Source organism: Gadus morhua, chromosome 12 (genome assembly GCF_902167405.1).
Source record: "Gadus morhua chromosome 12, gadMor3.0, whole genome shotgun sequence".
NCBI classification, from domain to species: domain Eukaryota; kingdom Metazoa; phylum Chordata; class Actinopteri; order Gadiformes; family Gadidae; genus Gadus; species Gadus morhua.
Window position 1 is genome coordinate 8,804,051 of NC_044059.1, and position 13,901 is coordinate 8,817,951.

At 49.4% G+C, this 13,901-nt stretch overlaps 1 protein-coding gene across 2 annotated transcripts in view; it reads left to right on the top strand.

Annotated features, from left to right (window-relative positions):
• The window catches only part of kdm4b (lysine (K)-specific demethylase 4B), a 44,557-nt gene that overhangs the window by 28,548 nt on the left and 2,108 nt on the right, over positions 1 to 13,901 (top strand). For both annotated transcript variants that reach the window (XM_030371865.1, XM_030371866.1), the window contains 11 exons: positions 617 to 816; positions 1,005 to 1,104; positions 1,948 to 2,111; positions 3,637 to 3,838; positions 5,938 to 6,014; positions 7,426 to 7,481; positions 7,878 to 7,986; positions 11,999 to 12,193; positions 12,557 to 12,733; positions 13,216 to 13,335; positions 13,507 to 13,599. In XM_030371865.1, coding sequence (XP_030227725.1) covers positions 617 to 816; positions 1,005 to 1,104; positions 1,948 to 2,111; positions 3,637 to 3,838; positions 5,938 to 6,014; positions 7,426 to 7,481; positions 7,878 to 7,986; positions 11,999 to 12,193; positions 12,557 to 12,733; positions 13,216 to 13,335; positions 13,507 to 13,599 — 1,493 coding nt within the window. The remainder of the gene's footprint in view (positions 1 to 616; positions 817 to 1,004; positions 1,105 to 1,947; positions 2,112 to 3,636; positions 3,839 to 5,937; positions 6,015 to 7,425; positions 7,482 to 7,877; positions 7,987 to 11,998; positions 12,194 to 12,556; positions 12,734 to 13,215; positions 13,336 to 13,506; positions 13,600 to 13,901) is intronic.

A 13,901-nucleotide genomic window follows, 5' to 3' on the forward strand; every position in this document is an offset into this window, starting at 1 on the left:
TGATGCGATGCATGTCTTGGCTCTGCAGTCGTTCCTATAATCAACTGCATTCTTTTACATTTCATGTTTAAAGAGGCCATATTATACCACCAGGTGTGAGTGTGATTAGCAGTTTCAGGCCGTTTTTGAAAATCGCCCTCTTCTGACATCACATGTGGGCGTATGGTCTATCCAGCCTACACCTAGATGTACGCTGGATAGATCAGTCTACCAGCCTACCCAGTGGACTGTAGCAAATGTTGCTCATCTATACGATACAAATCTAGGTGGACGCGCCCACTTGTGATTTCAGAAGAGGCTGATTTTCAAAACGGCTTGTAAAGGTGTAGCTAATCACACTCTAATCAGACGGAAAAAAGTCGGATACAAATTAAATCACGTTGATGAAGGATAGTTTGAACGGTGTGGATGCTTTTGACTAATGCATCATCTAACACGCGAGCCAACGGCAGCTTTGATTAATGTCTTTGTTATGGGGTCTATCCTACAATCTACAGCATTATTTTACGTTTCATGTTTAAAGGGGCCTTCAAGGGGGTCGTTGGTTCCGTGTTTACTCCAGCCATCCCTCCCCTCATTCGTCACTAACCCCCCCCCCCTCCTGCTTCCTGTCCAGAGCCCTCGGCCCCGACGCTTCACCCTACCGAAGAGACGGGCAAGAAGAAGCAGAGACGTCCGAAGAAGTCGTACTCCAAAGCCATGCCCATCAACACCTTCGAGGAGGCCTTTGAGCAGTTCGCCAAGGCCGGCATCAAGATCCCCGCGGACGATACGCTACACGCCTGTAAGACGGAGACTACTATGGACCCCGCCCAGGTAGAGAAAACATGCAATCCTTCCAGCTCTATTTCCCCAACCAGGCAGCAGCGAATGTGTTTTCATCATGTTGTCATGGTTTTCCCCCCTCAACTAGCGACCACTCTGTGAATAAGGGCTATTCCTGTGTCGTGTTGAATAAAGACTAAAGCAGCTCTGTGATGTGTCCCTGTGACCCCCCCCCCCAGCCGTCCTACTCCAAGATGAAGAGCAGACGTCACCCCCTCACCAAGCCCCCGAAGCGCTCGCCTCTCTCCATCGTCAAACAAGAGCACTCCAGTGATGAAGGTCAGACACACACACAAACCCATACACGCTCACCCACACTTGCTCGATAAGGGCTTTCATCTTACAGCCTCTCCATCTGTCCGTGCCTCTATCGGTCTTTCCTAACCCAGTCACACCCATTGATTTTTCTTTTTCTTCTTCATAATCCCCTCCATCAAAGAAATCCACACATTTACTCAATAGAAGCGCATGTTAAAACATCAGTTTACAGGTTAAAAGTCATACAGTACCAGACTGAAGCGTGCCATTGACGTTTGGATCATCTTGGATGTTTGGGAAGAAGTGATGGTCCCATCCTACTGTTGGCCTCCTTCTCATCTCACCCATCCACTCCTTGGCTTCCATGTTTGCCGCCAGTGTAAACCCGCTGTCCACAGCCAACGTTTTAGGGGTGGCGAAGCTCATGCTTTTATAATGGATGCCTTTCTTTCATCCTATACCTCTTTCCCTCACTCTCATCGATCTTCTTTCTTTCGCTTTCCTTTTTATTATTTCTCGCGCTCCGTCTCATCAATCTCCTTCATGTGTGTCTCTCGCTCTTGCTCTCTCCATGTCCTTCTCTCTCCTACAGTTGACCTACACTTTTCTGCTCAGGCCTTACCAACCAATTTGTAGACTAACAGGTTTTCTAACAGTAGGAGTGGGTCTAAAGTGGACTCAAATAAATCCTTCCATAGAGTACTCCGATATTTTTCAAGTCAATGGCTGCAGTGCATATATTTATAAAGTGCAGGTGTAATATCCCCCATATTTTCCATTTTAACACTTTCCATTAGTCCAGAGATGTAGTTGTTAGATATAAGAGCTTTCCACTCATGCTTGAAACCCCCCCGTGTTTCGCAGAGCTATCCCCCACCATGCCACTAGAGGGCGACATGAAGAAGAACGAGCACCTGTGGCAGAACCAATCTTCACCAAACTTCCTGGCCGAGAAGGCCTTCAACGCGGCCGTGGCCAACCTGGATCCCTACTGCGCCGTCTGCTCACTCTTTTGTCCCTACACCAAGGTAGGACCGCTAAGCCTCCTCACTTTCTCGCAAACGAGAAAGTGAGGTGCATATTATAGAGGGTTCAAATTAAATAATATTTTACTGGACCTTGTCACAAGCCGACCGTGGCGGTTGTGGCAAAGGGGGGAGACGCACACAGTTGACCGAGTTTGTTAATAAAAAGGTTTATTATAACCAAGTGAATATAGCATAACATAAGGTATGGCGTGTGTATTCAATCTAGTCAGTGATGCAAGTGTGTGTGTACGTAAAAGTGTATGGGTGTAGTGTTGTCAGGTGTAAACATACCTAGATACAACTAAACCAAAGGAACAAACAATAAGTGGTGCCTCCCAAAGGAGAACAACCCTGACACTGGGCTCACACGTCTACTTAAATAAGCCCAGCTCAGGGGTTGTCAATGAGCTCGTTAGGCTCCCCTCGTTAGGGTCGTGACAACTTACAAAGTGAGAAACTTAACACCTATAGATGCATGCATGAATAACCTTCACAGGACCGGTGTAGTTCAATTTTGAAGCGAATAAAGGTGTGAATCCCACTTGGGGGTACTGTTTCTAAAAGAGGCAGACTCACAGTAATGTAAGACACTAAAGGCCCATTCACACCCTACGGTAAATACGGATACGGACCGTTTCGTCCGGTTCCTGGGGGTATTTCGTCCGTCAATGGGTCCGTCGCGTCTGAGCTTAAGAATCCGGAGTGCTGTGGGAGAAACGGAGAAATACCACCGGAAATCGAGGCGGCAGTATAGAGTCAGGAGTCAGACCATTCCCGAAAATAGATAGAGTAGTATAATATCTGATATGTATATATATTGTATTTAACGTTTTATACTTGTATTATACGATATACCTGACCTTTTTATTTATTTTATTGTGGCAATGAGTTGTAACTGGTCATTGAACAACACTTTGAGGAGATAATCTGCGGGTTGGTGAGGGGTGTCACATGCCACCTAGGCCTACACTTTTAGCACTTTTTTTTTGGCCGATTTCGGATGACACCAAGCAAAACCATCTCTACAGATGCCATATTTGCGATCGTCGACGCCGTTTATTTGTGAAACGTCAGTCACTGCCCTCTAGAGGATGTATTGCGTAACACCCATAACGACGCTGAAACCGGACGGAGGTATGAAGGGTAGTCCCGGAGACAACGTTTGGTATGGACGGACGGATTTCGTCCGGATCCGGAGGTTATGAATCGGCCTTAAGGCTAAGGCGCACACGAATAGGGTCGAGGCTAGCTCCACTGGTAGCGACATTTCTGACAAGACTGCCTATTGTAAGTCACTTTAGATAAAAGCGTCAGCTAAATGTAAATGTATTGTACGGTGTTAAGAGTAAACCGACAACATGTATATGTTGTATTATTCCGTTGACATGCCCTTCCCTACGGGGGGCGCCATCGTAGGGCGCCAATCGTCTCGCCCCTTTCCCGTGCGCCATCGTCTCACACAGGGAAGTCCCCGCCTTCCTTTAACCCGCGGGATGGTCTCTCCCCCCCCCCCCCCCCCCCGCAGCCCGCCAAGGAGCTCTTCCACTCGGACCCCAGCACCCCGGCCCTCCCCGGCCACGGCTGCCACACGCGGCCCCTGGTGCCGGAGATGTGCTTCAGCGCCGTGGCGGCCAACACGGAGCCGCTCCCGGCCAGCTCCAACATCGGGGAGGACGGCACCAGCATGCTGCTGCGCTGCTCCTCCTGCTGCCTGCAGGTCCACACCAGTGAGTAGACCCACCGTATAGAACGTTATCCACACCAGTGAGTAGACCCACAGTATAGAACGTAATCCACACCAGTGAGTAGACCCACCGTATAGAACGTAATCCACACCAGTGAGTAGACCCACCGTATAGAACGTAATCCACACCAGGGAGTAGACCCACAGTATAGAACGTTATCCACACCAGTGAGTAGACCCACCGTATAGAACGTAATCCACACCAGGGAGTAGACCCACCGTATAGAACGTTATCCACACCAGGGAGTAGACCCACCGTATAGAACGTAATCCACACCAGGGAGTAGACCCACAGTATAGAACGTTATCCACACCAGGGAGTAGACCCACAGTATAGAACGTTATCCACACCAGGGAGTAGACCCACAGTATAGAACGTAATCCACACCAGTGAGTAGACCCACCGTATAGAACGTTATCCACACCAGGGAGTAGACCCACAGTATAGAACGTAATCCACACCAGTGAGTAGACCCACCGTATAGAACGTTATCCACACCAGTGAGTGAGTAGACCCACCGTATAGAACGTTATCCACACCAGTGAGTAGACCCACCGTATAGAACGTTATCCACACCAGTGAGTAGACCCACATTATAGAACGTTATCCACACCAGTGAGTGAGTAGACCCACCGTATAGAACGTTATCCACACCAGTGAGTAGACCCACCGTATAGAACGTTATCCACACCAGTGAGTAGACCCACAGTATAGAACGTAATCCACACCAGTGAGTGAGTAGACCCACCGTATAGAACGTTATCCACACCAGTGAGTAGACCCACAGTATAGAAGGTAATCCACACCAGTGAGTAGACCCACCGTATAGAACGTTATCCACACCAGTGAGTAGACCCACAGTATAGAACGTAATCCACACCAGTGAGTAGACCCACCGTATAGAACGTTATCCACACCAGTGAGTGAGTAGACCCACCGTATAGAACGTTATCCACACCAGTGAGTAGACCCACCGTATAGAACGTTATCCACACCAGTGAGTAGACCCACAGTATAGAACGTTATCCACACCAGTGAGTAGACCCACAGTATAGAACGTAATCCACACCAGTGAGTAGACCCACAGTATAGAACGTAATCCACACCAGTGAGTGAGTAGACCCACCGTATAGAACGTTATCCACACCAGTGAGTAGACCCACAGTATAGAACGTAATCCACACCAGTGAGTGAGTAGACCCACAGTATAGAACGTAATCCACACCAGTGAGTGAGTAGACCCACCGTATAGAACGTTATCCACACCAGTGAGTAGACCCACAGTATAGAACGTAATCCACACCAGTGAGTGAGTAGACCCACCGTATAGAACGTTATCCACACCAGTGAGTAGACCCACAGTATAGAACGTAATCCACACCAGTGAGTAGACCCACAGTATAGAACGTTATCCACACCAGTGAGTAGACCCACAGTATAGAACGTTATCCACACCAGTGAGTAGACCCACCGTATAGAACGTTATCCACAGCAGTGAGTAGACCCACCGTATAGAACGTTACCCACACCAGTGAGTGAGTAGACCCACCGTATAGAACGTTATCCACAGCAGTGAGTAGACCCACAGTATAGAACGTAATCCACACCAGTGAGTAGACCCACCGTATGGAACCGTACACCCTAGTCCACTCGTTCCTCTGAGCCGGGCCTTGACATGCAGGTCATTTAAAGCTGCCCTTTCCTGTGTTTTAGTGACATCACAAGTGGGCGTGTCCACCTAGATTTATTCTGGATATGCTGGAGTAATTTAAACGGGACCTCGTCCAAAACGACTTCCTACCTCGGAGCCTCTCTTTCTAAATATTTCCCCCATCCTCAATCAGACCGATCGGAATCAATGCCGTTGATTTACAGACAATGAGGTTTTTAATGGGTAAAAAAAATAGAATGAGGATGGAATAACGATTTGGACCTTGGCTGACTGCGTTGGTTTCTATTCCAACATGCCGGGCCACTGCTCTTCTTGATTGACGAGTGCAGGTGCTGTTCTAATCCCATATATGAACTCGGTGCACTGCAGCTGCTGTGTCGGTGGTGAGCTCTGTGTTTGTGTTTGGCAGGTTGCTATGGCGTCAAGCCCGACATGCTCCAGAACCCCTGGACCTGCTCCCGGTGTGCCTCCGAGGCCTGGGTGGTGGTGAGTCCACCCCACACACATACACACACGCATCACACAGCACGGCGACAGCACAACCTCATAGCCAAACTCATTTGTGACGTCACAAACCCTGAACTCATTTGTGACGTCGCAAACCCTGAAATAATTTGTGACGTCGTAAACCCTGAACTCATTTGTGACATCACAAACCCTGAACTCATTTGTGACGTCAGAAACCCTGAACTCATTTGTGACGTCACAAACCCTGAACTCATTTGTGACGTCACAAACCCTGAACTCATTTGTGACGTCGCAAACCCTGAACTAATTTGTGACGTCGCAAACCCTGAATTCATTTGTGACGTCACAAACCCTGAACTCATTTGTGACGTAACAAACCCTGAACTCATTTCTGACGTAACAAACCCTGAACTGATTTGTGACGTCGCAAACCCTGAACTGATTTGTGACGTCGCAAACCCTGAACTCATTTGTGACGTCGCAAACCCTGAACTCATTTGTGACATCGCAAACCCTTAACTCATTTGTGACATCGCAACCTAAAACCCCAAACCCATTTGTGACATCACGACCCCTAACCCGAACCCATTTGTGACATCACAACCTCTGACCGTGAACTTTAACCTGACATAAAACCCCTAACCTGAACCCATTTGTGACCTCACAACCCCTAACCGTGAACCATTTTGTGAAAACACAACTCCTCACCCGAAATAATTTGTGACATCACAACCCCTTAAGGTGAACTTTCACGCAACATCGCCACACCAACCATAAAGTCAGTTTTGTGACTTCACACAAAGGAACTTAAACTTGGTTATGTGGCATCATAACAACTTCCCTAATGTCACACCTGTGTCATCACAACACAGTACCTGAACTCAGTTCTGCCACCAAACCTCAAAGGATGTAAAGATTGTATTCTTCGATGTTTTGAATGCATATTATGTGAGTCCTATCTAATGAGTGGAGAAATGCATATCCATATAATGGTTTTCTAATGAGCAAATGTAATGGGCCCTGTCTATAATGTTGGGGGAAAGCAGTGAATCAGCACAGTGTCCGCATTTAAAGTTCTCTGCTTGACTGGCTTCCGTCCCTGAAACGGGGGTTGGTGTGTTTCTTGAAATATGTGAAAAAAACATGATGGTGTAATTAAAGGCCATACTTAATTCAATTTACCACACCTCCTCCTTAAACATCTGTGCAGTTTAGCTAGGCTGGGATGAATTACGGCCAGCCGTTGGGAGTCCCAACGCAGGTCAACACACAACCACAGGTCCTCATAACGTCTGGAGGAAGAGTACTGTTTGTTTAGATGCCTTTAGATCTACCTATTTTCCTTTTAGAGGCGACTAGTCGGATGCCTATTTCTGCGGCTGAATAAGTAAAGATAATCTATCTAATGAATTGTCCTCATGATGTATAGGAGTGCTCTCTGTGCAACCTGAGGGGCGGAGCCTTGAAGAGAACGGTAGACAACAGGTGAGTGGCCTCACCCAGGTAGACACAGGCCCACCCAGTTACACATTACATACTCTGGGAAAACATACTTTACCACACCGCTAACGCTGAACACAAACATGATGTGTCCCGTATAGATTCAACATGAGGATGGTCCACATAAGGAAAAGGCGCGATAATTAATCATTTCAATAAAAATAGTTTGGAGCGAAATGTCCTCCGCTCAAAACATACCAAAGATCATGGTGACAGTGGAGGCACACAGAGGATATAATAATATGATGATGATGAAGATAATACAACTACATGACGCTCCGCATGTCATCTAGTGCCGTCTAGTAAGCCCAGATGGGTCGCGACCTCTTTACCATCCTCACTGCAAACTGTGCCCCCCCCCCCTCCCCTCCCCTGTGCCAGGTGGGTCCACGTCATCTGTGCCATTGCCGTGGCCGAGGCGCGCTTCGTCAACGCCATCGACCGGGAGCCCGTGGACGTCAGCGCCGTCCCGGACACGCGCAAGAGCCTGGTGAGTTGGAGAGGCGGCGGGTGCGACGCCCGGCGTCCTTCAGTGTGAAGCCAAACGCACACGCGCTCATTGCCCGACATGTATCTCCATTGTCGTTCACTTTGAAACGAAGTGTATGGCACTAATGACGTTTGGGTTGAGTGGTTGTTAATGAACGAGTTCGGTCCGTTGTTTTTATGGGGGGCACTTTAGAAGGATTAGGTCTAACGCTCTTGATGTTTAATTGATGCAGTGTAGGGTTCAATGGACTGGGACCATAGCAAACACGAGGAGGAGAGCTCTTTATTGCATCATTTTATTTTTGCACGCAAAGCATCAGACCTACACGCTGTTCCACCAACGAGGATGTGGGTGGGCTGAGACCGGTTCGTGTCATATGTTGGGTCCCTTCTGGCGACAGCAGTGTCCTAAGCAACTCTCATGGAAATCAAACACAAACGATAAATGTCCACCTACTGGTGTTGCTGTCTTGGCCGAGCACTCTGACAGTTGTATCGGGGGAGTCTACTGGCCTGGTTTTAGCATAACTGTGCTCTTGTTAATGTTAACGCCATGGTCTTCTTCCACATCATCCATAGCAACCGCACTATTCTTTTATCAATCTTTCCTTCCTTCCTCCTCCTCCTCCTCCTCCTCCTCCTCCTCCTCCACTCCAGTTTTCCCCTCACTTGCTTCTCCACTTGCGTGCTTTTTGTTCCCCCTCACTTCCTCCCCGACGTTTCACGTAGCCACTCATTCATGCTTGTGTGTCTCTCCCGACACCTCTCTGTGGGTCAGTCCTCCTGCCACACGCTCTCTCGGCTGGACGGATGGATGGATGGATAGGCGGAGGGACGGCTGGTAGTTTTGTAGAAATGGATGTGTGGAGCAGAGCGGCAGAATAATCAGCTGTCACTTCTCACTGTGCCAAATGAACTGCATCGATCCCGTGGGCGCCATGAAATCTTCACATTGTTGCCGCCTGTTTAGGTTCTTCCCCTTCCTCCCTCACTTCCCTCCCTCCTGCCTTGCTCTCTGTTCTCTCCTCGTCTTCTTTCCTTCTTCTCCTCCCTCTTTATTGGTCTCATCTCCTCCTCCTCCTCCTCCTCCTCCTCCTCCTCCTCCTCCTCCTCCTCCTCCTCCTCCTCCTCCTCCTCCTCCTCTTCAGAGAGCAGCCGGCTCCCTGGCATTCTGTCACACCATCTACGCGAAATCGGACCCCGCCCTCTCCCTCTGAACGGTCCCATTTTAAAGAACCGGTGGGCACCGGTTTGTGTCCGTCTTTGTTGAAGCCTGTTGCCATGATACAGACGACTGAGCACAATCAGAGGCAGGAGTCCAACCCATTGTGCGACTTCTGTTATCTGAGAGCACTCTGGTAGCTAAGTCTAGCGCTGATTTCAGGAAATGACAAAAAAGCTGCCGGGGGGAAGTATGCACGAGACAAACAAATGAAAAGTGGCAAAACGCCCAAACTCCAAAGTGACACCTGCCAGTTCCCTCTGTTCTCCTCTGCGGCTGTGCCTGTTACCCCCCCCCGTCTGAACCGCGATTTTACCCAGCATGAAGAGTCAATTAGCCGTCAGCCTGGCAGGGAGACATCGCCCACAGGGGCCTTGCTGAGAGGCGCTGTCGTACATTCTCCTCCGTCACCTCCGCCCAAATGGAGTATTGACGTTTTAATAAAGAATTTTTATTTTCGTATCGAACCCCTTTCCCGGCGCTCCTGCTGTGGCTGCTCTGAATGTAATTCTTGTGTGTGTGTGTGTGTGTGTGTGTGTGTGTGTGTGTGTGTGTGTGTGTGTGTGTGTGTGTGTGTGTGTGTGTGTGTGTGTGTGTGTGTGTGTGTGTGTGTGTGTGTGTGTGTGTCTGAGTAATAAGACCATTAGAGGCACAGACGGAGAGAGAGAGAGGCTGTTAGATGAAAGCCCTCAGCGAGGTGTGTGGGCCGTGTCAGACAGACAAACGATGATGTACAGTGGATAAGCAACCATTGGAATGCACCAAACAATAGAGTGTAACGGTTGCAGTGTTCAGTGTGCTGGGGATGGGAAGGAGAGGGAGACACGGCGGGAGAGTGGATTCAAGGGACACGCGTATTTGTTAGGCCGCTGGAACTGCCGAGTCTGCTTCTGGTCCTACTGGGAATAGTGGGTGCCGTAATGATCCCACTCCTCAGATAACACAGCATGTTTCTCACGCTTCACACTCCGATTTTGAGGACCGAGGGAGAGAGAGGAGGGGAGAGAGGGAGGGAGGGGACGGGGGTGGAGGAGAAGGAGAGAGTGTGGTTACAAATGGAACTGGATAGGAGAGCGTCTCAATGGTGGCGTGAGACCGGTGGAAGCAGATCTCTTGAATCTCTGCCGTCAGAGATGAGAGGGGCCCTTATTTTCAAATCTGTGTATGAATCAGAGCCGCAGTTCAAACCCGGGGATGAAAAAGCATGTTTTCACAGCACGCCGGGAAAGTCTCTGTAGTGGCTGATGCTTGGGCGAGCCCATTCAGCTCTTTTTTTATTCAAGAGAGACTTGTTAGTGGTACGCAGCCCAAAGACTCCCTCTTCAGAGGCAGGGAGAAGGGGATGAGAGCATCTATGTTCTATAAGTGTTCAGTCGGCTCGCCTTGTCGGAGTGCTTTCGACTGCAAAGCCCGACCGAGTGCAAGCGGTTCTGGTGAGTCGTCTTCTGACTCGTGCGGATCCACTTTTTTTCCCCCTCGTTTGTTGTTGTAGCTTCAACCGAAATGGGTCACACACACATACTGAAGGGTTTTAATGAATTAGTTTGTTCGTTTATATAGCGCCTTTCAGGACACCCGATGCGCTTTACATCGTGGGTGTGCGTGCTTCAGTCAGCAGAATACATCCTTGCTGGTAATTGTATTTTCTCCCACACATATATATTATATTATATCCTGACTCGACGGCAAAGCGGAGGAGGTAAACACAACACCGCTGCAGGAATGCTAACTAGTATCTGAATATCGGTGTGTTCGTATGAAAGGTTGGTGTTGGTGTCGTTGGGATGGCTCGGAATTTGAAGAAAAAGTCTAGGTTTTAAGAATAGCAATGACGGCTGTGAGCTAGAGACAGGGAACTACAGACGGTGACAGAAACGATCCCGCCGGAGAAAGTATGCTCGTGTCTGTGTGTAGGGACTCTGAGCAGGTAGAGTGGAGGCTGCTGTCACCCGAGTCCCCGTTTCCCCCCCATTGTTTCACCGTGGAAACCAGCGCCCGTGCGTGCTTGTGTCTGCTGCAGCTGCGTGCGGAACATATGAATCGTGTTTTATCTGACGTTGATGAATGGAAATGAATGCAAATGAGGTGTTCTTTGAAGAACGAAGGTTGGGGGGGGCTAGACTCCCAGACGTTCTCGATGTGGGTTAGCCCTCCAGGGATGTGGACCTCGCACGGCCTCTGTGTCATGCGTGGCCCTGTGTAGCTCAACCGGTAGGGGAAGACGTTAACACTGCTAGGCTGAGGGGACGGGTTCCCACTGGTAAAGAATGGCATTAAAGGCCAAGTGCGGTTGAGAACGGTTCTGTCTCGGTCTCACAAAGTGTCGGTGATCTTTTCCATGTTCACTTTTGTCGACGATACTATAAAACACAATGTGTCACAATGAAAACACAAGCAGTCTGCTTGCTTAAACGCTTTTCCAAGCTGGTCGTCTTCCATCCGCTCCACGGAAGCCTAACAAATCTCCTCGGACAACCAAGCGGCAGAGTTAGGGTAGAGTTTCAAACACTGCTGAGTCCTTCGCCTACACATAGTTTTGTGTGACAGTAGTGCAGTAGGTAGTCCAGCGATCTCTCCTTGGCTGCTGTGGTGTTAGGGTTAGGTGAGGTTTTGGTGACGACACCGCACTCCCCCTGTCATAAATATCTAGCCTGTTAAGCCCTGTGAGACTGTATTGGTGATTAAGGCCTATACAAATAAAATTTAACTTGAATCCTTGCATCCCCCCCCCAGACCCTGACCCACGCACTCGCTCTGACCCCCTCGTCGTCTTCTTTGTCCGTCCCTGCAGAAGTGCGTGTACTGCCACACCCAGAGCGACAAGCCCAACGCGGGCGCCTGCATCCAGTGCACCCACGACAACTGCTCCACCTCCTTCCACGTCACGTGCGCGCACATCGCCGGCGTGGTCATCAAGCCCGCCGATTGGCCCTACCTCGTGTCCGTCACCTGCCACAAGCACAAGGTCCAGAGTCCTGTGGAGAAGGCGAGTTGGGTTTGACCTATGACCCCTTTTTAAAGGGGCTATGTTTACTAAAGGAAGCCGTTGCATTGGTTATAACTGCGCAGAGGTATTGATTGGTTAGTGTACTTTGCTCCAAAGATATTTGTAATATATTTGTTCTCCATTATTGATTGTTGAATTAAATAGCTCAGGCATTATTAATGTGTTTAAATTAATCAATCAATAACATAATAATAATAATAATAATTATAGCCCTGATCCTCCTCCTAATCATAAAAGGGTCTTGAATACCAATAAAAACAGCAGTAATACCATGACACTGTAGCTCCACCCAGTTGTACTTCCTGTGCTCACTGTCGCCTCTGATGCCCCCCCCACCGACAGACCGCCATCCTCTTCAAGGGGCCAAAGGGGCCCGCCGTGGGCCAGCGGGTGATTGGTCGCAGCAGCGACGGCTGGTACTACCACTGCACTGTGATTGGTGCAGCCACGCAGACCTACTACGAGGTCAACTTCGACGACGGCTCCTACTGCGACAACCTTCATCCGGAGAACGTGGTGGTGGGTCTTCCTCCCCCCCCATCACATCATCATGTGCCAACCCTTTTAGACGGATTTATGCCGCTTATAAACCCGTTCTGTCATAAGATCGGGATGGCGCATCCATATCCCATTAAAACGCGTTTCATTTGTTCATGTTAATGGATTATTGTTGGTGTTGATGCAGATGGGACGGACGTGCAAGGTTTTATGATTATTGTCGTTTTGCTTCATAGCTGATCTCATGTTTGTTTGTCTCTCCTGCTCCTTCCACCCCTTACTCCTCTCTCCTCTCTCCCGTTCCCTCTCCTTCTCTCCTCTCCCCTTAATTCCTGCTCTCCCCCTCCCCTCTTCTCCTCCCCTCCTCCTCCTCTCCCTTCTCTGTCCCACTCCCTCTGTCTCTCCTCCTCCTCCTCCTCTCTGTCCCTCTCCATTCGCTGGGCTCTCCTCCTCTACCTCCCTCCTCCTCCTCCTCCTCCTCCTCCTCCTCCTCCTCCTCCCAGAGCCACGACTGCCTGGCCGGCGGACCCCCGGAGACGGGGGAGCTGATGGTGGTCCACACGGCCGAGGGCAACGTCCTCAACGCCTCCTTCGTCAAGTCACACGTCAATAGACAGTACCAGGTACACACACACACACACACACACACACACACACACACACACACACACACACACACACACACACACACACACCCCTACTACTACTACCACCATGAGTAGTATCTTACACTGGTGGATAACAAAATGATTGTCCTGAATTTGGTCTCTCTCCCTACCTGTCGCTCCCTCCAGGTGGAGTTCCAGGACCAGAGCCAGCTGCTGTTGAAGCACTCCGAGATCTACTCTCTGCAACACGAGCTCCCCAAGAGGGTCCGAGCCCGCCTGGTCAGTACCATGGCCTGTTTCCTCGTATGATTTGCATTGGTGGGCTTGTTTCGGGGGGGTCGTTTTGCCTCGCTGTCTGTCCCGAAGCGGTCCCTGCATCTGAAAACAGCTCAATATTTCCCTCAAGTTCTTTCCTTTCTGTCGCTTCGTACACGGAGGCGAGAATAACCTGGAACGACACGTTTTTTAGCCTGTACAATATTGCACAGAGACTTGACATAAAAAACACGCCTCTGTAATTTGTCATCCATTAAAACGAGAGAAATGCTCAACCGTGTGGAAAAACCGGGGCGTAAATGTCA